The sequence below is a fragment of the Chiloscyllium punctatum genome, chromosome 15 (assembly GCF_047496795.1).
Source record: "Chiloscyllium punctatum isolate Juve2018m chromosome 15, sChiPun1.3, whole genome shotgun sequence".
Lineage (NCBI taxonomy): Eukaryota > Metazoa > Chordata > Chondrichthyes > Orectolobiformes > Hemiscylliidae > Chiloscyllium > Chiloscyllium punctatum.
The window spans coordinates 74,416,511-74,441,637 of record NC_092753.1 but is presented as its reverse complement, the minus strand read 5'-3'; the positions used below and the strand labels follow the sequence as shown (position 1 = coordinate 74,441,637).

The window sequence follows — 25,127 nt, the reverse complement described above, 5'->3', positions numbered from 1 at the left end:
AGAGAGCATTAAGGAATTGTTCCAATGTTTTAGCTAATATTTCTATTTCAAGCAACACAGCCAAGAAAATAAATACAGACTTATGATTGATCACAATGTTGTTTCCAGGAACTTGCACTGTGCAAACTGACTGCTACGTTTGTCTACATAATAAGTCAATTCAAAGTCAATTTTTAAAATACATTTACAAGATGTGCGTATTTATTGTCCACTCCTAATTGCCCAGAGGGGAGTTAAGAATCAACCACATTACTGTGGGTCTGGAGTCACATGTAGGCCAGCAGTTTCCTTCCCCAAAGGACATTAGTGAACCAGATGGATTTTCCCTGCAATTGAAAACAGTTCATGGTTATAATTAGACTCTTAGTTTCAGATTTGTTATTTAATTCAAATTTCACCATTCCTCATGGCAGGATTTGAACCCAAGTCCCAGGACATTACCTGAATTTGCTGGATTAATAGTCGAGCTAATAATAACTTTAGGCTATCATCTCCCCAGGTTATTGTATATGAAGCATTTTACTTATTCCTGAAAGGTGTGATCATGCAGATGGATAAGAGTCTTGCAAAGATATGTACTTGTGAATAATGAAAGTACATGAAAATTAATCACAGAGTTCAGTTCAGTTATGTTGCAATCAGTTTTGACATAACAATATGCGACTTTGTTTTATTTGAGCATCAAGTGACCTTCCTTCCTGGCAGCATGTGGAAAAGCCAACCGAGTGCAAGTTATAATAATAGAGAAATAATTGAGTGGAGGAAGTGTTTATGTGTTGATGGATTGTTCTCTAACCCATAAAACTCTGGGTATCCTATTATATTTCAGCCTCCTGGCTTTTAGATAGGTTACTGTCCAGTGTTAACAAATAAAACAAGATCATTTCCAACCTATACAACAGAAACAACTTACACTTCCATAACATTCCTCACACAAAACAATATTTCACATGGCTTTTTGAAATACGATCATAAAAAGATCAAGATACAAGAGGTATCTGAAGGTTAAATTACCATTGAATTGACCACAATTGAGAGTGTATAATTACAGAAAGGATAGGCAGAAGTATGGATAGAAGAGAACCACCACTCTAGGGAGTTATAAAAGAAGCTTGATACCAATGAGGTTACAGAAAGGTTCCGGAAACCATCATTTCTAAAGTAGTGTTGATGTTTGCAACTAACTCTGTCAGCCATAATTTGAATTCTTTTTCCCAATTCTGCTTTTTTTTTTGTGAATTAACATTTGAATTTGAAGGACAAATTGTGTTTCAGATATTTAATATTTTGCTCCTGTACCATGAAATCTGTATTTAACCTCCTCTGCTTAATGTAAAACTAAATAACTAAAATGGTTTCTCCTTATCTTGCAAAAAAAATCTATGTTTCGAAGGAGAATGATGTTCGAAGGTGCAGGAATGTAGTATCTGTAATGGTTACAGCCCCCTTTGTTGTCTATTATCCTAATTGCACTAATGCAAGGTTAAATATATATTAGAGTCGACCATGAAGGCATTATTACTGCATGTTGACTTTTCAAAAAGGCAATTGAACACGCACCACTTAGTACTCATGTTGCAAGTGCCTTTTTTGGGCACTGTCACTTCTGACAAGCTGATAAGATGCTTCTGCAATCTGCCAGAGATGCTTAGCCAGCTCAAACAGCTGGCAGGACATTAGAGTACCTTTAAAATGTCCTACAATCAGCTAAATGCACATCGTAGAAATGTTATTGAATTACAAGAAGCCATGAAATAAAACATGCTAACAATATAGCACAAATTTCATCACACGATAAATTCACACTTTGGTATGACTTACATGGTGCAAACCTCAATTTCACTTTCAAGCACTTGATGCAATCAAGGGATCTCACAGCCCAGGTGAAGCACTGAACAATGAGCAGAGTCAACAGATATAGTCATTCTCTGCTCCAAATTTGCACAGTAATGAATTTTATATTCCTTATTATAATACTGCCTCTAGAGACAGAATTACAATGTCCAAGCATCACTCGAGGCACGGAAAGCTATTATCTAAGGGAGAACAAAACTCAACGATAATGGTAATCTGCAAAGCTCACTCCTGACAATACTGGTGGATGGGAAGTACTAATAGCACTCAGATCAACCAAGTTTACTAGATAGGTGAAATGGCATACCCTGGTTCCCAAGTTAGGTATATCCCATCCAAATCATTCACAGAAAATTTCATATTACAATTTTCAAAATACTTAGCCTGATGTTGAGAAAGTTGCGTCGCCTGAAAGGAAAGGTTTCTTTCTTACAAATCTGTTGCTCAAGTTTGCTGTCAGTTCTTGCAATCTGTTGTACAAAGTGTGCCTTTTTGCAGCAAAGACTTCAGATCACTCAACAGTTGCCACTGGAAGCAAATTTACAACTTTGATGGAAATATAATGCAAGAGACAGAAACTATTTGAGTATCAGGTGTGATATTACTTGAAATTGCTTTTGTACCACTTTCTGGAACACAATGCTTCAGCAGTACACTGCATGTGCACCACAAATTGAATATGATAAACGTCTTGGAAAGTTTTTGTGTAACATTAGCACAAAACCTGAAGGAAAGTATGCCTGCAACTGATTTACCCCAACTTCACACTGAAACATCACTTCATGACTTTCTTCCAATTTGTCTATTAATGTTGGAAGAGGCTCAAAGCGTTGCTTAATCCTGTTTCTAGCCTTGATCCTGTGAGTGTTGACTGCAGTTATTACACCTTGAATATCATTCGTCAGAATCTATAGTGTATATGTGGCATAATTCATCCACAGACAATGTCAGAACAACTTGTGCACATGAGAGACAATAACGCAGTATGCAGTCAATGAGTGCGAAGTGATAGGATTGAGCTGGCTCTACTTTAACAAAGTGTTAATGCTGTGGTTACTACAGCCATCAATCACCTAGTCCACAGCTGCCATTACTAATCTCCAGCTCTATCAGCTCTTAATTATCTAGCTGGCACTCAGCTCTCCCCTTCTGACAATCTCTTCACTCATTTCAATCTCTGCATGAAATATAGGTTATCTCAACAGTACTAGTGTATATGTGCATGGGTTGCATTTTTCACAAGTGATTAAAGGACAGAACTCACTAGTACTGTAGGCATGAATGAATAATGATAGCAGCTTTGCAAATAAAGGATTTGTGTTATGGCTGCATATTTTGCTGCAATATTCTATTTACTAAGTGGCCATAGTCCAGAATGGGCATTGTGCCATAATTTTGGTCATGATTGATAAATAATTAGTCACATATGCGAATAGTGCCTTTCTTTGCAGTTAATGAGCACTATCTTAACCACTTACAGAAGTGGCAAATAGCAACATATTGTGAAACTGGAGATCTAACTTGAAAAGTATTCATATGCTTCTGTCCCTTGGACTGTGGTAGTTACAAAAAAAAGATAAATGACAAATAGATAACATCATTGTCAGGTATAACTTTGATTGGCCAAAGTATGTTATGTCTGAAATATAAATGAACACAATTCAGAATTGCAAAATAAATCTCAAAAATAATCCACATATAACTTCTTTTAAACTATATTTCTGCCTATTTATATTTCCATTATCGAAATGTGTATTCAGTGAGCCTTAGTAGAGAAGAGGATTTATTGTGCAGATGGTATGATTTCTTAAATAAGGTGATGGCTTATCCTTTGCATTTTTATCATTTCTCCAATATGGACAGACCATGTGACTGAGTTTATTGTACTCTGCTTTCTGTCCCTGGCTGTCTTCAGTTGGATTGAGTTGACCAAATTGGTTTGGGATAGAATTAGTTGGACTGAATTTGTTGCTGCGTGATGCCCATTCTCCATTAGTCAGAGATTTCTCCAATCACATGAACAAAGACTGCTCCTCAAAATGGTTCAGTACCCAAAGTGATGATCTCAGTGAAAGCTGCAATCCACAAAAAGGATTGGTGTTCAATTAAATAATGTTCCATTTAGGTGGTGGAAAAAAAATCTATAACGTACCGGTATAATAAAGCTCAATAACTATGGGCTTGAAATTTTAGTGATCACATTGGCTACATTTTATGTTGTGATCTGTTCATTTAAATGTGCTATTCTTTATTTGAAATTATTTGAAATTCCAGGATTGAACTAATCACAAATTTCCTTGAGAAACAGAAAGGGAAAAACAATTGACCTTTTCACATTTCAATTTTTTTGAGATCCGTATACAATAGCAACATGATGATTGCAATTATTTCCAAATTTAAAAAGTAATATCCTCCACACATTACAGATTAACCATTACAATTGCATCTCAATTCCCATTAGCCACAAAGAAAATTGAAGTCTAATTATTGCAAAATTAATTACTTCCACCGATGGCATTGGATTTGCTCTTACATGTTTGGAACCTTTCTTCCCTTACATTTTTAAGGGTTTGATTTATATAGTAGGGTTTGATGGGCATAGGTCACCATTTAGGATTTCAGCAATGGGACCATTTTTCAGTAAGTACCAGGAGGGTGTTGGACTATCAAAGCATCAGAATTACCACCAATTCTGAACTTGTATACAATGTCCACAGAAATATACTTGCAGTCAGAGTCATTAGATTGCATTCAAAAGTGGCAGCTTGTACACTCAAACAGGCCAAAATTATGTATCAAACCAGACCAATTATAGCTCCCTGACCATTGGTTCAAATACCCAAGGGGTTTCTATCTGCATTGCTCAGTCACCCTATCTAAACTCGCTATCAGGAAAAGCACAATCATGTTACTTTTAACAGATCAATCACCTTTCAAGAGCAGCCCATAGCCATTATTGCATTATTGTTTTATTGGGAAAGATTTGATTATTTTTGTGGTGAATTTTCCTGCAGCTTTGCTCAGGAAACACTTGCTGTGAAATTCTCCATTCAACTCCATAGCCACTAGAAATGTTCAGACTACAGAACAAATGCAACGTCCACAGCAATACAGAATAATTCAACAGTTTAGGGGCTCTTCTCGTTTTAATTAACTTTTAAAAAAATGTATTGTTGCAGTTATATGCTGGCACAATGATATCCCTGTGTGCGATTCACAAAAGGGCATTTGAGTCAAAACATCCACATTCCATCATTGTTTTATCCAGTCAACGTACCCTCTAAGTGCCTGTAACGTTTTATGTTGGTACACTTTAAATTGATAGAGTGGAATACATTTTAAAGCGCGAATGTATTTGGAAGATGCATTCACCTCCCCTTGAAACTTGTCAACTTTAAAAACCAGACTTTGCAGCGGAAATGTCCACTATACAGATTTAATACCAAAAATACTCAGAGATAATTTACTAATAAATTATTGTGGAGAAATATTATCATCTCCAAAGAAAAGCTGAATTAAATTGCAACGTGAGGGGGTTGCGGGGAGAATTCGGTCAGCAATGAAAGCTTTAACTTGAGGCCAGATCGTAGCCAGAAACAGTGGATTCCAATATTTCAGACTAATTAATTGGTGTTTGAATTTTGCCTTGGCACGCATCTTGCTGATTTTCACACCAATGAACGCCCTTAAGACTACAATCGGCACTTAGATATTTTTTTACGAGTCCTGACAGATATCAGCACTGCATTCTGCACACACTAATAGACTGTGAGCATATACACATCAGTTAGCATGAGTTATAGCTGTACAAATGATTGGTCTCTCATTTCGAATGATTGCCATTGCTATCCTAACAATAGTAAACACTGGGTTCAAGTTAGCTGTATGAAACAAACTTTCAAAGGAAAACTTAGCGAAAATCTTTTATTGTTTGAAAAAAGTAACAAGTAAAGGGGTAGTTGAAACGGTGTGGATTTTTATTCCATTTCTCGAAATGGTCTCGTGGCCCATTAACCGACAAAGTGTCGTTGCTATTCGTTGTTAATGCATGGTAAAGAAACCCGAATTCTATAGTTCTCATTTGGAAATGGCAATGGAAAGAGAGCTGCAGTTACCCGAGTAATCTCAATAATGGGGATTCTCGGCGTCTCGACTCTGTTAATCTTCAGTGATCAGTTGGATTCTTTGTATCCAGCTGAAAAGATATCTTCATACTCCACTAAACTGAACATTCCATTTCAAAATAAGATGATTACCATTTCTACAGGCACATTTTCATTTTGTTTCTCTGTAGAGAGAGTAATCTGTTTAATAAGTCATGCCGGCGTATACACAGTAAATGGAGAAAAAAAGCTTGGAGGCTAAAATAAAACGGGTTTGAGTGTCACAGGGAGAATCGAGTAGAAACTCACTAGGAACGAAACGTCAATTAAGACCTCTCTGACATTGTTGCAGAACATGAAAGGTGCCGACAACATTCAGAGGATTGTGTGTAAAGGTCAACAAGGTCGCTATGCATTTGTCCTTCCACGAACATGATGTTGGAAGCGGGGTTGGAGACACTCCACGTCTCGCCTATTGCTCCCTGGTGTCTCTCTCCTCCCTCTGTCCTCCTGGGCTGTATTCTCCAGAGTTATGACCATCCCCTTTCACAGAGGGCTGTCAGCTCCGATACGCTGCAGTATTCCAGCCAACACAGGAAACCCCCCTCTCTCTCTCACACACACACACAAAACTCTCACAGTCGCCGCTTTGTCGATTATATTGCTCTTGCATCCACTTAGCATTTAAATGTCTGTTGCGTCTGCCTCTTGCAGTGTGTGAGGCTGTTTAAACAGTGCTTTGATCAGCACGACCAGCTCAGACGTTAGAACTAAACCCGAGCCTTATATTAAAACACACGCGCGCGGATTTATCGCTTTCTTCAGACCAACGGGCAAAGAGGACCCTCCCAGGTCAGTTTCCCCGACCGTAGGGAAGGCGTGAGATCGGAGTTCTATCGGAGATTTCCTCCCCAGAATTAGAATAACCACCGGCCCAGCACAAAACTCGCCGCCTACTTTACCCACACGGCGGCCACTCTAACTGAGTAAACCGTCCGCTCATCTCTGTGGGAACACGAATCCCACCAACAAAAAGGTAACACAGGGCCGGCGGAGGCCGAAACGCGATTGGGAAGTGTCGGCTTCTGAAGGCTCCGACACCCACCACACCCCCACCCCCCCTCGGCGCTGCCTCATTCAGCTTGGTCCAAAACAATTCAATTGCTTCCTCAGCCGAAGGAATCGCCCCATCTCCTCATCCAGTTTCTGTTGTTTACAGCCACTAAATTGGCCCAATGGAAAGTGACAGATGTCTTGCTCGAAGCAAGTTAAAATTAAGCTGCAAACCGAGTACTGGATCCAACACTGAGAGAGAGAGAGGGGGGCAGCTGACCGCCTCTACATGTGGACCCCACATTGCAAAATTAAACGATTGATTTGGAAATAGGCAGAAACAGAGTGTCCCTTTCTCTCTCATTCACACATCAAGTAATATTCGTGCAATGTTCAAACAGGAAATCGTGATATTTTAAACGGGGGAACTGGCAAAAAAAAGTTTCAATCTTGTTATCGTAACACTGGCTGACCGAACATCACGTTGACGAAGTTGTCTTTAAAAGGTGCTGCTGATCGTTTTTGGAGTTTTCTAAGAGTGTGTTGCAGATGGGGTCACTGCGAAAACTCCCGGCCCATGAGAAACAAGTTCCCAACCATTTTATAAGATCCGAATCCTGATTGAATGGTGTCCTGCCAAGCTTTTAAAATGGGGAACATGTTGACTGCCTTTAAAATAAAGGTGCTTGCTGCAGCGGCGTGGAACAACTAGCTGGGTGTCTGACCATTCCTGCTCACTGTTCCATTGAATGCAAACAATGGAAGAGTTTGATTCATTCTATCGCAGGAATGATTTATATAAACGTTCAGGACATCAAAATTGCAGCAAAGGGAGTTTTAATTTCTTAACATAATGTTGAGTGAGTGTGTGCGGTATGAAACAGTTTTGAAACAAAATGTTTCAGTTTAAAACTTCATATTGAGACCTTAACCCCTGAGCTGACCGGTGCATTTGTGTGCATGTTGTTTTCGGCGCTATAATTTTGCTTTGTTCCCCAGTCTCCACCAACTTTATTTATTTAACCTGAGTCAGATTAATACTTCGACCTTCGTTTCAAACTGGACAGAAAAAAAAAAGCCGCAATAAAGTCACCTTGTTTTAATCTTTGAAAGTGAACAAGTTTGCTCCCCTCGATGCCCAGATTCCTCTCCTTTTCCTCAGGAAAGCTCTGCAGTGACCCACACTGGTCAGATTTCAACTAATTGAATAACTACTTCCCGGCGGGATCTATTCGCTGATTTTACTCGATAATGCTACAAAATAAACACAACAAAGCAGGCCGCCGTATATGGAAGTTTCCATTGCTGTAAAAGCCAAAGTCCAAAATGAACCACCAAACCGAAGATGAAATAGATGCTGTAGAGTAGATTAGATTAGATTAGGTTCCCTACAGTGTGGAAACAGGCCCTTCGGCCCAACAAGTCCTCACCCAAATGTGCATAAATGTGCATTTAAAACCTGCTTGAATACAGGGAATGAGCTGAAAATGTGTTGCTGGAAAAGCGCAGCAAGTCAGGCAGCATCCAAGGAACAGGAGAATCGACGATTTCCTGAAGAAGGGCTGATGCCCGAAACGTCGATTCTCCTGTTCCTTGGATGCTGCCTGACCTGCTGCGCTTTTCCAGCAACACATTTTCAGCTCTGATACTCCAGCATCTGCAGTCCTCACTTTCTCCTTGAATACAGGGAATTAAAAGTAAAACTTTATGCACACAAAACCCTGTAGCACTCGTGCAGGTAAACCACACGGAACCTTCAGCGGATCGGCTATAGTCAGCAAGTTTCCATAAATTGTCAGAAAGGAAATTAAACGTGGAATTTCTAATCAAACGTTTAAGTGGTGGCCATAAGATTTGACGCATGCATCTAACATTTCCCGAACAGCATCAGTGAGCAGTTTCATTCATGTTCATTTAACAAAATAGAAAACTGACTTGATCTTGGAGCAATTCATTTTATTTACTCGCATCGTCACTTTGACTATCAGCTCTGGCAACTTTTATCAACTATGAAAAAAAATTTCTCCATAATACTCATTCGTTATCAAAGTAATTTCAGTATCGTGAAAATATACCCATGTGCTCACCTTGTACTTTACATTTTGGTTTTATCTAATAAACTGGTATTAGGAATGACATTGCCTTTCCGTCAAATTATTTCCCCTTTCTTTCAATCACAATTTGCCGAGTTTGCCATCCAGTTTCACAAAGTTATATTTAAACACGCCTGTCTCCACGCAGCCCATCTCTATAACTCTTTCAGTCACTACCTAAAGGTAAATCTGTCTGAGTTAAAACTTAATTGTTGTTTGAGTTTAAGACCTATCCTCTAAACCTTTTTTTTAATCGTCGGGGGTTTGTTCAAGTAAATAAACTGTGAAGATGAATTGGGCTGTAGTCGTACAACTGTCTGTATGTGTATTTTATAAGGTGAGTTTAAACACTTATTATATGCGATGCAAACTACGCAGGTCTGAGAAATACTTTATTTCTATACCGACTTCACCATTCCTTAGGTAGTTTGCACTTTAGATAATAAAGTCATTTCAAACTCTCGACCTACGCAGACTAGTAAAGGGATTTTAATTAATTTACAAGAAAAGGTTTAAGTTTTTTTTGAAGTGTCAATGATGCACCGAGGATTTCAGGATCTCATCTCAGCCTGACTGGCCAATTCATTTTATAGGACTCCTGAATAACAAACGGCAGTTTCAAGCGAGTAAGCTCGGTAAACTGAGCAGCGGACCAGGTGTACACGTTTCTCCCCAACTGATCTCTGCTGCTTTTTACATTTCCGGACGGTACCTTCATTCAGAGAAACAACGGTGCAGAATTGGAAAACTTGCTCTGATCGTGCCTTTATTTACGAATACTTGGAAAAAGTGAATCGGTGAAGGATGAAGGGCCATTTAATCTGTCGTGTGAGAATGGGCTTCACAATATAAACACGTTCCAAACAGTACTTACTGACTCAGCTCTTAAACATAGCTGAGACTTCTTCTTTTCCTACGCGCCTTTATTAGATGTGGCTGTCATTATAACTCCTGTGTGGATCGATCAACTTACCGGGCCATGTCTGAATTCTCATAGTAACAGAGGCGAGAAAAGCTTGATTTTAAATAATTCCCTTTATTCCTGCTTTGCTAACTATACAAACTCATATGACTTGAACTTTCTCATTTTAACCCTGACCCTCCAATTGATTTATTTACTGTTGTTTTAGTACTGATGGTAGCGTTTAAATATCGCAGCGATAACATTATGAGAGCCGTAGCTGAAATTGTGGAATGGGCTCGGTTTGATTAATTAAGGTTGCTAAATTGTGCCCTTGACCACCTTAAAAGATGAATGCAGCTCAGCCTCTTGCCGTACAGTACCACCCACTCGGTGTGTGCTAGACCGTCTCTAATACTTCAGTGAGGAATAATGTTCAGATCTCTTTTTAATTCTTACCTTCATTTGCAGAATGCCCAATCGATTGTGCCACGCAGATAACACAGCAGAGGATCAGAGAGAGAATGCGGATTTGGAAACCCAAGGCCATTTTGGAGCTGTGATCGGTTGTGAGTGGAGCATATCTCTGTGAAGCATGCCAGCAATGATCTGAGGGAGCTGTGATCGCTGTGGAAGTTACCATGCACAGCTTTCAGGGTGATGTCAAGTTTGACACTACAGATAAGGAGGAGTCAGCACTGCCTTTCTACTGCCAGCAGAGGGCCGCGACTGGGTCCTAGAGCCCACACATACATTAATCGCAAACCATCTGGTGAGGATATTTACAAGTTCAGTGGAAACAGGCTTTTTTTTTCCGCCGTCGTAATTTAACCATCCCTAAGCCTTTCACCTTGATTTTTCTTTGTTAATATTTAATGTAATTACAAAGAAAGTTTTTGTTACTGATGCGTGTTGGGGATGGAAGTGGTGTCTTCAGTACACGATAGTGTAAGCCAGAATGTTTATTTACAACAAATTCTATTCAGCGAACATACTGTTAAACACTTTATTTTCGAGTAAACTATGAATCTCTCCAAATGTAGTTTGGTTATCTCACTCTGCCACCCTGCACCCTTCACCCTTGCATCTTTGCTCTCAATGGGTGCAGATGAGCACATGATCCACTTTCTTCAAAAAGGTGCTATGGTGTAGTGATATATGTCACTGGATCCCACGTTAATGCTGTGGGGACATAGGCTTGAATCCCACCATGCTAGATGGTGAAATTTAAATTCAGGTAAAACTGGAATTAAAAAAAATATTGTCCCAGTGGTGACCCATGTAATCACTGTTGATTTTCATTAAATATATGGTTCATTAATGTCCTTTAGGGAAGGAGATCTGTCATCCTTATCTGGTTTGGCCTACATGTGACTACAAATCTACAACAATGTGACTGACTGACTCTTAATTACCCCCAGATAATTAGGATGAGCAATACATGCTGTGGAACCAGCGATGCCCACATTCTGTGAATGATTTTTTTAAAAAACTTCGACTTATGTAAGCAAATGTAACAGTCATTTTGCTCAAAGCAAGATTCCAGAATCAATAACAAGTCTATTTATTTTCTTGGTTATGTTGGTTGAAAAATAAGTATTTGCTAAAATAATGGAACAATTCCTTATTCTTCCTTGAATAGTATCATGGAATACTTTTACATTCAATTCACTAGATGAAAGCTCCGTATAAACTTTGTACTTCCAAAACATTATTACTATTTACTTGTTATCTTTTAAGAATCCAAGTTATTCATATTTATCAATGTCCATCTTATTACTTTTTAATTTTGATTTGCTCTGCTGAATATTGCTATCTGACATCTGTAGATAAGTCATTACGATCAATCAATATGTTGTCTATTGCATTGAGGATGCAAACATGCATTCTTAGGAGTTTAGGAAATGGTGGTATAGTCAGTCTTAAATTTACACCATTGTGTCTCATTTCCTTTTCCCCGATCCATCTTCTCAAAGTAATAATTAATGGTTAGGCTTGTCATACTGAAATTGGAATCTGAAGCTGATTAAAGCATTTTGCTGCACTTGGTGCTTTAATCAGCTCAGCATCCTCTATTCAGCATTAAACACTAAAACATTCATTAGAATCATGTTAATGCAAAGTTAAGCTACTGGCTAACAATAATTATGAATATATATATAGTGAAGATATAGAGACTGACTGACAAATCCTAAATTCTGAAAGCAACAAGATTTTTTAAAAATCACAAAACAAACATTCTGTGGATGATTCTATTTGAAACATGTATATGGGAACCCAAAAGCAACAATATTAAAAGTTGAAATTCAAAAACAATATTCATGATTTAATGATAAAGTTAGGTATAATTCCTATATGACCATGGTGAATGATCCACTCTGATATTGCAAAGTTAAACTCATTTAATTGATACTGGATGTTTCTCTATTCTTCAATCCATCACAATACCAGATAGAATAAATTGACCAAAGCCTTAGTTAATCACATCAGAAATAATGGCATGCTACATATATTGTACTACAACAAGTTAAAATACATTTAAACAATTTTAGCTCTTCTGGAAAAAATTCTGTCTGAAATGCAGAAGTACAGGCATTTTGTAACATTTTATCAATAATTAAAATAAATCAGTCTTAAGGAAGTAGATTTTTGTAAGAATATATTAAAAGAGAGTACCAACAAATGATTAGAGTATCTTTTAAACAGCCCAAATATAATGGATGTCAATAACAACATTTTGTTTTGGAACTTTGCCTGTTCTTATTTTTGAGAGTGTCATGTATTCCACATGGAACCTTTTGTTTGTTGCAATGGACCTGTTGCATTTGAGCTTGCTTTTGAATAGAGTGTCATATCTGAATGTTATAATGTTTATTTGCAGGAACGTATTGTTAAACCTTTTTCCAAGTAAAAGTATGAGACATTTCAGTTGTAACCTTTTCCCCACTATACTACCCTGCACCTTTTCACATCCTTGCTCCCAAAGGGTCTAGAAGAATACACGTCTGAGCAAGCAACCCATTATCACCAAATCTGACTGGACCCCATCAAGCATATTGGGATCACTTTTCTCAGCTAAAATTAGCCAGTACTCCAGGATCACACTACCCTTTCTCCTCCTTTTGGCTCTCATTCTAAAGGTCATAGTGAATTGCTTTTTCCTCCCCTGGTACTGATAATACTCCAGTCAACTCTCAAAATTTGCAAACTTCATATGTTTTCTGTAAATGCAGTGCCCAACTTTGGAATGTTGAATTTTGTTCCTTTTAAATAATGACATTTCAAACATTTACAGTGCCAAAATTTGAACAGTTTAATTGAAATAAAGCTATCTAGATGTTGAAATGTTAAAATTTGTATTAAATTAAACTCTACGTGACAATAGACAATCAAAAAATTGTCTCTTGTGGAAAAATGACTAAACAAAGGCTTGAATTTAATGAAAAATTGAATGCATGCTATGAATCTGCGGCTAGACTCACCTTTTATAAAGGCAAAAGTGAGGACTGCAGATGCTGAAAACCAGAGTTTAGATCAGAGTGGTGCTGGAAAAGCACAGCAGGTCAGGCAGCATCCGAGGAGCAGGGTAAATCGACGGATGTCATGATGCATATTAAATTCATTGATGTGTGGATGGAAGGGGATAAAGGTAAGGCCTTTGCTGAGGACTGATCGTTCGTTTGATGAAGGGCTTTTGCCCGAAACGTCGATTTTCCTGCTTCTCGGATGCTGCCTGACCTGCTGTGCCTTTCCAGCACCACTCTGGTTTAAACTCACCTTTTATAAAGTAAGCCTCATTTACAATTGTTTATATTGTTTTCCCACCTTTTGTGTTTTAATATATTCTGTTACAGAAATAATAAAATAATGAATTAAGAAGCCTTAAAAATAGTATTCTGATCATTACAGAATAAAATTAACATGGGATTGACAAGATATACAGATTTTATTTTTCAGTACAAATGTGAAATTAGAGGGCTGTTGAGACAATATGCAATTTTACATTTCAGTTACGTTTATTGGGAAGTAATACCTCGCATTGCTTCACCCTTCACCACCTTCTCTAAACTGCTTTTGTTCGCCACAATCAAAATCATGGCATGTTTGAAGTCTGATATTTAAATGCAAGTTTGCATTTTGTGCATACAGTCTCTGTTACTTTGTTTCTCATGATGTTGCTATCTCTTAAGTTTTCTATATGACAAACAAATTGTGAGCAATTTTGGGCCCCATACTCAGGAAAGATGTACTGGCTCTGGAGACGATTCCGAGGAGGTTCACGAGAATGATCCCAGATATAAAAGGTTTAACATATGAAGAATGCTTAGGGACTCTGGGACTGTACTCAATGGTGTTTTGAAGGATGAGGGGGATCTGATTGACATGGTGGACATTGAGAAAAGGTTTCCATTAGCAGGAGAGACGAGGACCCAAGGGTATAGCCTTAGAGCAAAGGGAAGACCTTTGGAACAGAGATAAGGAGAAACTTCTTTAGCCAGAGAGTGGTGGTTCTGTGGAATTCATTGCCACAGAAGGCTGTGGAGGCCAGGACATTGAGTATACTTAAAACAGAGATAGATAAGTTGTTGATTGCTAAAGGGATCAAAGGTTAAAGGGAGAAAGGTTTTTCAACCCCATTTCCCCATTTTCAGCCATGATTGAATGGCAGAGCAAACTCAATGGGCCGAATGCCATAATTTCTGCTCCTATGTCTTATAGTTTTATCCCATTTGCACATTTGATGTTCTCTCTTTCACATAAAGTAAAATACTTTTTTTTTTGAAGATTATCCTTCAGCTGGAGGAAGAGTAGCCTAGGCCCCAGATGTCATCATTAAACATAAGGGCTTACATGTCAAGAGTGTGGTGCTGGAAAAGCGCAGCAGGTCAGGCAGCATGGAAGGAGCAGGAGCATCGATGTTTTGGGCTAAAGCCCTTCATTAGGAATTCATAAGGCTTGCATAGTTCATTATGTCCTTCTGTGTGCTTGCATCCTGATGTGAAATAGTATTGTAATATAAGCATATGGGCACTCAGAAATTGCTGGATAGCTGTATCAGACCTGTTAGCAAATACTTAATGTTTAAACACCACCAAGATAAAAGCACCAAGAAAATCTGGTTCTGCAAATTTTTTTATTAGAAATTGTCTCTGTTTGGTTTTCAGAAATGAAGCTACTTTATATATTAAGCAACATCAGTTGGAATGGATGGAAGGGGGGGGAATATTGCATCTGCCACTGATATTCAAGAAAATGGTGGAAAACTTATAAGTATAAAAAACTGTGAGCAGAAAACAACTTTTCTTGTCCGCTGGTTTAATCTTTTAACATTTTCGTAACTATATATTGCAATAGGTTCCCTAATATACCAATCGCTAAAGGACAGTTTGAAAATAATTGTCCCATTTCAGTCAAGAAACTCTACATTTTAAAGAAATCTTTTGATGGAACATTTCAACAGGAGGAATTCAGGTCTCTAACTCTTTCTTTATTGTAACCTGATATTGTTCTTTATTCACAATTTTTCCACAGAACAAACTCATTTGATAAAAGCAAGGGACGTTCTTTGTTTTGTCTAATGTTTGTTAATATTTCATTACATATAAGTACTATTGTAATATTTTTAATGTAAAAGCTTTCCTTTCCTCACCACAATTATCTGTCAGAAATATAAATTGTATATGAATAACATAACATCTGTTTTGAATTGTTGACAATGTTTATTTGAATAATTGTGTTATTGCATTAAATGAACAAGTGAAGATTTTCTTTCAGATTCTGTTTTTATGCATAGCATTGGAATCTAATTCATCAAAACCATAACTTGCTTATTATTTCTTTTCATTTTAAATTTGAGCTTTCCATGCTGTCTTGCCCAAATGTTTTTGAAACAAACTTTAAACTATGACAATAATGTCAAGAGTATTGTGAGCTTGATTCTCAGGTCCTGTTCAATTCTACATCAAAATGTTAATGTGGCAGTCTAAACAGATCTGACAATAAAATAATGTTGTGAGGCACATGCATATAAATATTTAGCAAATTCTTAATAATTTGTTTTCACCATTTTAAAAGAGACATTAATCTATTGAGTTTTAAATAGGTGACTATCTGTGGTAGGCACCGAAAGAATAATATTTAAATTGAATAACTTCAAGAAGCAGACTTTCAAATAAGTTCTGATGAAGGGCGGATATCCATCTGAAAAGTTATTGCTTGGTGGAATGTTATTGGGGTCTGAACAATGTGGGATATGGCATGACAAGTAACAGAATCAGATCGAGAAGTCTAATCGAGGTCCACCTCATTACTTGGGAGCAACGTGTGCCATCTTTATGTTTTTCATAAGTGGCATGACAAATTTTGTGCTAGGCATCAGGGAGTTATCAATTAAGGGAGATTGTTACTTCTTAAATGCCTTTTTAACCTTTTAATCAGTTTCCCATTTTGCTACACTCACCAAACAAGCTCGATATCTAGAAAATTCCATATGAAAATAAGAGCGGGTATGTGGGAAGTTCAGCTCGCTGCTTGCTCTGAACAATCTTCATGTTGGAGATTGCTAACATGTCAGGGCATACTCCATGGCCTCCAGCCAAATGCACTCCATATCCCCAGACACTGACATCCATAATGTGTCAATGTCTAATAACCCATAACCCATAAGCATCCTTTAAACTTCAATGCTGCACAGTCAACTATCATTGTAATGCTACTGCAAGGACATTTACCAGTTCATGGATTTGACCAGGCTATATTATCATGTTCTTTGCTCATTTTCAGAGTGGTCACTCACCCCAAGCCTACTTGGATTCTCACTCTAAGCCTGTCTAGAATTGCCTTGCCTTTTTGCATTTTGTCCCCTTCAACCAGCATTCAGGCTCATTTCATTTGTCTTGCATTTCAATTTATTACAGACATGAAGGAACAACATGTCTCTTAGTTTTCAATATGCTTCAGTCATTGCGTATATGAGTAGGAAGGGTTTAGAGGGATATTGGCAAAATGCTGGCAAATGGGACTAGATTAATTTGGGATATGTAGATGGCATGGATGAATTGGGCCAAAGGGTCTGTTTCCATACTGTACAATTCTATGGCTGTAAGTCAAGGGCAACCCCATAGCACTCCGGGTCTTTGACACAGTCGGTCAGACACAGAGGGTGATCAGAGTCTAGATACTCTCCATGTAAGGGTTAAGAAGCTGAATGTCAGGCAGCTGTATACCTATATTGTCTTTCTGCCCTATTGTGGACTGCTTTCATCCTGAAATGAGAGAGACACAGGTATTTGGGGAGATGAAAGTGGATGGCACAGCAGTTACTTTTGGTCCAGATGGCAACCAAGTGAATAGGCAGCACAGGAGGAATGCAGATTTATTACTGTTGGGGGTGGGTGAGAGCAAGTAAGGGGAGATGTTGTAGTGTGCGTGAGAGTGATAGTGCATGAGCCTTTGTGGGATGTGTGCACAGAAGCAGAAATAGAGTGAATGTGGGGCACTGGAGAGATGATGGTGTCACAGTAGCCGAGCAGATCAATGACCTTCTTTCTACATTGCTGGACATTCCTCCCGATGGCTGAGACTGCTTTAACCTCACTTGGACCAGCCTGCTGTAGTCCAATGTCATGGCCTCCACTCATGGTCCAAGGAGAAGAGTAAGTCCCACATCTGCATCCCATTCAATAGGATCTCCTGGTCCCTGGCTGCAGAATGGGACATCTGTCTGCTATTTCCAGTGCAACTGTACAAGGCAGCTCCATAATGAGTGACTTTGCTTACACAGTTTCACAATAAGATTTTGAAGCTGGTGCAGACACAAAGAATGCCAGGGAATTCTGGGATATCTATTAAGTGTTGTTTGGGAATGGCATGTGGTAATATGGAGCCTGAAGTGAATGTGAGAGATGCCATAGGGATGGTCAGTATTTAATGCAGAAACTTAGATAGGATATGGTGAGAACTTGCTAAAGAATACAATAATCAACTCTCCAAAAACCTTGACATAATGCTGACTTAGCCAAAAAAAACAACAACAAAATCCTCTCCATAAATGTTATTTGATCTAATGACTGTTTTCAGCATTCTCTGGTTTGAGATATATTTTCTCCTTTAACTTGTCTGGCTTAAAAATTATAATCTTCCAAATGCTAAAATTGTAGTTCCTGTTAGAGGGTTTTCATGTGTTGCTTTGAACTCATATATTAGCTATCTAGTAAATATTGTTCTTTGGAAATTGGGGTGTAAAGAATTTACTTGTTGGAGTTTTGCCTTTCAGTTAATTTGGGTTATATCTGACCCTGGAGGTAAAGTTATTAACAGTGAATGAAAAATGCTGGAAGTATTCTATTGAGTAACACTCATGGCTTGTTGAGTATAATTCTTACTCAGATAAAAGACTCAGTAGTTATTCGTTATAAATAGAGATGTACAGCATGGAAACAGACCCTTCAGTCCAACCTGTCCATGCTGACCAGATATCCCAACCCAATCTAGTCCCACCTGCCAGCACCCGGCTCATAGCCCTCCAAATCCTTCCTATTCAGACACCCATCCAAATGCCTCTTAAATGTTGCAATTGTACCAGCTTTCACCACTTCCTCTGACAGCTCATTCCATACAAGTACCACCCTCTGCGTGGAAAAGTTGCCCCTTAGGTCTCTTTTATACCTTTCTCCTCTCTCCCTAAACCTATGCCCTCTAGTTCTAGACTCCCCGACTCCAGGGAAAGGACTTTGCCTATTTACCCTATCCATGCCCCTCATAATTTTGTAAATCTCTATAAGGTCACTCCTTAGCCTCCGACGCTCCAGGGAAAACAGCCCGAGCCTATTCAACCTCTCCCTATCGTTCATATCCTCCAACCCTGGCAACATCCTTGTAAATCTTTTCTGAACCCTTTCAAGTTTCACAACATCTTTCTGATAGAAAGGAGACCAGAATTGCAAGTCCTTTCTCTGTAAAGGTTGTGCCCTTCACAATACCTCCTTATTGGACCAATGTATCTCGGATATGTTCTGTCAGTTCAATCAGGAGACCAGTTTGCTTGATTCAAAATCATTTTCGGCTTTAGATTCTATATGCAAGTTCAAAAATAATTAAGAAATGTTTACAGAATCAAACTGATTCAATCTCTCTTGAAACAATTAACTTGGTCTTCCCATTCCAATTTAACTTTTAGGTATTGTTCAAACCCATTCACTGAACTTAGAGGTTTTGGGCCATTTTCAAATTGTTGTTGAAGTTGATAGTGGATATGATAGGTTTAAAATAAAAGATATTTTATTTCAAGAAGTTGACATATGCCTCAGGGATTCTGGAGGTAACTGTGGCAATGAAAAGAGAAGCCTTGGCAGGAAATATTTTGGTTCCAATTGGATAAGTGAAGGTGGAATCAGACAAGGACAATCTTACTCAGCTGGCCAACAGAAAGGAGATTTGGAAAAGGGTAATGCAGTTAACTTTATCCAATACTGCAGATTGGTTAACAAGCACAAGGAGGATAGTGCATAATGGGCACAATCATAGAGAATAACATTTGTGAGCAAGGTTATAGTGGCAGAAATATATTGTGTAGATTCACAAATGGTGTGGCAAGAACAATGGGCATTGATTTCGGGGGAAGCAACATGTTTGAGGATGCTGGATATGAAAGGGAAATTTGAAGTGGGATTATTATTTTCAAAGGACAGAGTTGTCAAGAATAGGCTTTTAGAGAAGCAATTATGATGGCAGATTTGAATGAAACATTTGGGTATATTGCAAATGAGAGAACCAGTTGTAGTATTCAGGTACCTGGCTGAAGCATGCTTCAGCAAATGCAGCCAAGTTTACTTTTAAAAGTAATAAAGATGATTAAGATTGATACCTTTTCATGACTTTAATACCTAAGAAGTATGTAAAGAAAGCAAGAATATGGCATTAAGATAGAGGATCAGCAATATTCATGTTGAATGGCAGAGCAGGCTTGAAGGGCTGAATGGCCTACTCCCACATCCAAGCTCAGTCTCTTGCACCTTAATGAATGGGGGTCCATAATTTGTGGGAAGAGTTTTTTATTCTTCTTTGGGATTTGGATGTCACAGGCTTGGCCAGCATTTATTGCCCATCCATTAATATGATACAATGGTTTACTTGCTCATTCCAGAGGGTAGTTGAGCATCGTTGTTGTATTATATTTAAGCCAGATCAGAAAAAGTCAGATTTTCTTTATGCAATGATATTAATATTACAGATGGGATTTTATTTTAACAGCAATTGAGGATTTGTTCCAGGTTGCCATTATAAAACTTGCTTTTAGTACCAGATTTTTAAAGTGAATTTAGATTCGACATCAACCATGAAGGGATTTAAGCCGAAAGTATTCCCTATGTTACTAAAATGGTCATCCAATGAAATTACCAATTCATCACCACTTGTTCAAGAGTTCATCCTAATAGATAGCATGAAATCTTTACTTGCAATAGGCCTAACATTTTAAGTTACTAATTAAGGAAGGATGTTGTGAAACTTGAAAGGGTTCAGAAAATATTTGCAAGGATGTTGCCAGGGTTGGAGGATTTTAGTTATAGGGAGAGGGCTGTTTTCCGTGAAGCTAAGGGTCAGAGGCTAAGGGGTGACCTTATGGAGATTTGTAAAATCATGAGGGGTATGGATAGGATAAATAGATGAAGTCTCCTCCCTGGGGTGGGGAGTCCAGAAGTAGAGGCAATAGGTTTAGGGTGAGAGGGGAAAGATTTAAAAGGGATCTGAGGGGCAATATTCTCACGCAGAGGGTGGTGCGTGTTTGGAATGAGTTGCCAGAGGAAGTGGTGGAGGCTGGTACAATTGCAATATTTGAAAGGCATCTGGATGGGTATATGAATAGAAAGAGTTCAGAGGGATATGGCCCAAGTGCTGGCAAATGGGACTAGATTATTTTAGGACATCTGGTCAGCAGAGATAAGTTGGACCGAGGGGTCTGTTTCAGTGCTGTGACTCTATGACTCCTTATGCGACCTTTCCCTCATGGAAATTAACTTACTAATGGATTTACTGCGTATGTGAGCACTTCTGGTTTTGGTTTAACAAGAGTTATTGCAAGTTCTACATTTTAAAAAATTCAGACATCAGATAAATTGGATCGGAGTTCCTTCCTAACAATTCAAAGTCTGAAGTGCTACGGTGATTTATTAATATCTGCATTATTTCTTTGACAACAGATTTTCTGAAACTTTGAAGCAGCCAACAAGTAATACATTTCAGGAGCTACAGCCCACGGACTATTTACAATATACTAATGGGAGCAATTCAATTCTTCAAAGATCAACTGCCATCTTGATGTCAATATCAAATAATATCGAGGTGGGAACCACTTTAACCTGAGCCACCTCCATGTCAAAACGAAACTGACCACCATAGATCTACCGTCTCTTGGATGACTGGAATGTTATTGATGGCTTTGCAGTAGATTTACAAGCCATGCATGATCTTTTCTCCTCTGACTACAAGAAATTTCTTGCAATGATGGCAAAATAAAACTCATGTCAACCCATGCCTTGCCAGCCAAACATTCCGCCTCCCGTAAATGAAGGGGCTTTGGAATATGTCGAGCAATTCCTGAACCTCAGAAGGTAAGCCTCTCTAATGACCATCAATGATGATGAGATCCAATGCTGAATCAACTCTCCCATTTTATTCTTTTACAAACAACGGCAGCAAGTGTTGGAGATCAAAAATCTCAGTAAGTCGACAACAGTTTTAGTGTACACAACAGTTGAAAGCACCACCCTTTGGTTCTGCAGTGGTATCTGAAATGTGTAGCATTTAGTTTGTATCAATGCCACATAAGAATATTAGAGAAATTCCATCAGCAATGCTTCTGCTAAATCTTCCACAGGCAATGGGTGAACTGTTGAACAAGTATTTCTTGGAGCCACATCCAAAAGCATTTAGGAAAGTTCCTGCAAAATCAACTTAATACACTGACCACTATTTATTCATGGCTGAAAGAAACTCATTAGGTTCTGTTCCATCAATTCTCAAAAGATTAACCTTCAACGCAAAGACAAAGAAATCACATGAAAGACATTCCAAAGGTCTCCTATGAGTCTTAAGTAAGTGGGAGAAACTTGCGAGCAATCATACAGAATGGTGAAAAACTGTCTGTCAAGCTTCACTACACACTGAATGGCAATGTCATAATGATTAGCGTCATAAAAGCTAGTCCCTTTTTTTCTAAAAACATTTCCTTGTCTCAAGGAAACTGTCCTTAATGTTTTTCAGAGGGTTAATAAATGGGCAGGACTCTGATCAGTTTGGTTTGGGACCGAGATGAAAAGGATCTAGAGAGGTCTTTTGTTTATCTGCAAACAGATGAGACTTCAGGCCAAAGTGGTCATGTTTTAGAAGTGACCTGTATAATGAAAGAGGAGTGATCAGCTCTTTAGCTGGGCTGAGCAGTTTTAGTTCAGTCTTGAACTAGGAAGTTCAACAGGGAGCTGTGTGGAAACTCTCTCTCCTTTCTGCCCTTCATCTTCAACCTCACTTACGACATTAAAGTCAGTGGAGTAGTGGATAGTTTGGAAGAATGTTACAGGTTGCAGAGGGACTTGGATAAACTGCAGAATTGGGCTGAGAGGTGGCAAATGGAGTTCAATGCAGCTAAATGTGAGGTGATGTGCTTTGGGAAGAATAACAGGAAGGCAGAGTACGGGGTCAAGGAAAGATTCTTGGTAGTGTGGATGTGCAGAGGGATCTTGGAGTCCATGTACATAGATCCCTGAAAGTTGCCACCGAGGTGGATAGTGCTGTTAAGAAGGCATATGGTGTGTTAGGTTTCATTCGTAGAGGGATTGAGTTCTGGAGCCGCAATATCATGCTGCAACTATACAAAATGCTGGTGTGGCCATACTTGGAATATTGTGTACAGTTCTAGTCCCCATATTTTGGGAAGGATGTGGAAGCATTGGAAAAGGTGCAGAGGAGATTTACCAAGATGTTGCCTTGTCTGGAGGGAAGGTCTTATGAGGAAAGGCAGAGAGACTTGGGTCTGTTCTCATTGGAAAGAAGAAGGCTAAGAGGGGATTTGCTAGAGACATACAGGATGATCAGAGGATTAGATAGGGTAGACAGTGAAAGTCTTTTACCGAGGATGATGACATAAGCTTGTACGAGGGGGCATAACTGCAAATTGAGGGGTGATAGATTTAAGACAGAAGTCAGAGGCAGTTTCTTTATGCAGAGTGTGGTAAGTGCATGGAATGCCCTACCAGCTAAGGTAGTCAACTCAGCCACATTAGCGAGATTTAGCAATCCTTAGATAAGCACATGGATTATTTTGGGATAATGTAGGGGGACGAGCTGAGAATAGTTCATAGGTCGGCGCAACATCAAGGGCTGAAGGGCCTGTTCTGTGCTGTATTGTTCTATGTTCTATGTTCTCTAACCTGTGAGCATGTATTCCATTTATACAAGTTTTCAAAGGGTGTTTGCTTATTGGAACAGTTGTGTATATTTGGAACAGCATAATTAAGTTTAGTTGGATAGTCTGAGTTCTGTAGGGATTTTTTATTCTGTTCTTTGTGTTTCATTGCGTAACGTTTTGAATAAATGTTTGTCTGTTTGAAAATCTAGTAGTCAAACTCGCTATCTTACTCCAGGTAAACTTACCGAAACTAATCACAAAGTTATCGTCTGTGGTTGCCTGCTGAAGAATGTTTTGAGTGGTCGGGCCTAGTCCAGAACGTGAGATAAACTGATCACAAAGAGGGAAAGGAATCAAATCTAGCAATTTTTTAATGAGACATGCTGCATCTATTCTCAAAGATTTGTGAGTTGTAGGTCAACCTGCTAAGCCACAAGAAAACTCCTGGCAGAAGATTGCAACTCTAAGTAGATGGCATCTTCAAATAGGAGGATAGTCACTGATTATTATATTTCACAATAAATCAATTTAAATGACTGTTTTAAAGTAAGAAAAAATTGAGATTCCCCTCACAAATCAATTAGAATGGATCAATTTTCACTTTTGTCCATTTTGAACTCCATTAGCTTCCAATGGCAGAGCATTGACTACAAAATCTTTATTTTCCAGTCTGTCTGTGACCTTGATGTATACGCTAACGCAACCTTTTACAACCCTAGGTCTCAACATTCTGAATTACTTACAGCATGGACCCCTTCAATCTAACAGTAGCAAGACTTATTGCTGCTATGCCACTATCCTCCAGAATTCTATCATCTGTCTTTGTCATCTTTCTCTTGTCAACATTTCCTCCATTTCTAAAGAACCCTTGAAAATTTGCATGGAGCACTTTGCTAACAGATGCCATGAAATGAGAAAAACAGAAGAGAAAAAGAGAGAGAAGCAGATTGCTGCTAATGGATTGGAAGTACCTTCATCCATACCATTTTCCTAAAGCTACCATTCGAGGCTGTTGTAATGTCAGTAGCATTGTCTTCAGTTGGGTTTATGAACTATTCAAGGGTACAGCTCCTTATGTTCTTCCAGGTTACATAGGACTTATCCTTTCCCCTTTGGCTCTTTCATTTTCACTTGTGTAGATCATGCAGCCATACTGTAGAATTTTCATGATTTTAATAAAGCTCAGAGGGAACTGAAATGTTCTTGACTGTACAATGAAATTCATGACTTTTTATTGACATCTGAGTGTAGACTTAACCACATTTGTAGACATAAAGTGCATTTTTACCTGCTGGAATCAACCATAAAAGTTTGTTTGATTGTGTGAAAGTGTGATTGAAGTAAATTTTTTATTCATTCATGGGATGTGGGTGTAACTGGCTGGCCAGTATTTATTGCCCATCCCTAGTTGTCATTCAGCTGCTGGTGGTGAGCTGCTTTCTTGAACGGCTGCAGTCCACCTGCTGTAGATTAGCCCACAATGGTCTCAGGGAGGGAATTTAAGGATTTTTATCTGACAACACTGAAAAAAAACAATGATTATATTTCCAGATCAGGATGACGAGTGGCTTGGAGGGGAACTTGCAGATGGTGGTGTTTCTATGTACTTGCTTGTCCTTCTAGATGGAAATTGTTGAAGGTACTGTCTAAGATCTTTGGTGAATTTTGGTGTGCATCTTGCAGATGGTACACACTGCTGCCATTGTGCATCAGTTGTGGAG

General features: G+C 38.6%; 1 protein-coding gene and 1 long non-coding RNA gene across 3 annotated transcripts in view; one reads left to right on the top strand and one right to left on the bottom strand.

Annotated features, from left to right (window-relative positions):
* epha3 (eph receptor A3) overlaps nt 1-10,647 on the bottom strand; it is a 244,619-nt gene extending 233,972 nt beyond the window's left edge. For both annotated transcript variants that reach the window (XM_072585485.1, XM_072585486.1), the window contains exon 1: nt 10,464-10,647. In XM_072585485.1, coding sequence (XP_072441586.1) covers nt 10,464-10,647 — 184 coding nt within the window. The remainder of the gene's footprint in view (nt 1-10,463) is intronic.
* On the top strand, nt 6,816-23,847 carry LOC140486403 (uncharacterized). Its single transcript, XR_011962559.1, has 3 exons — nt 6,816-6,993; nt 10,476-10,776; nt 21,203-23,847. It is a non-coding gene; the product is annotated as an uncharacterized lncRNA (long non-coding RNA).
* The last annotated feature ends 1,280 nt before the right edge of the window (nt 23,848-25,127 follow it).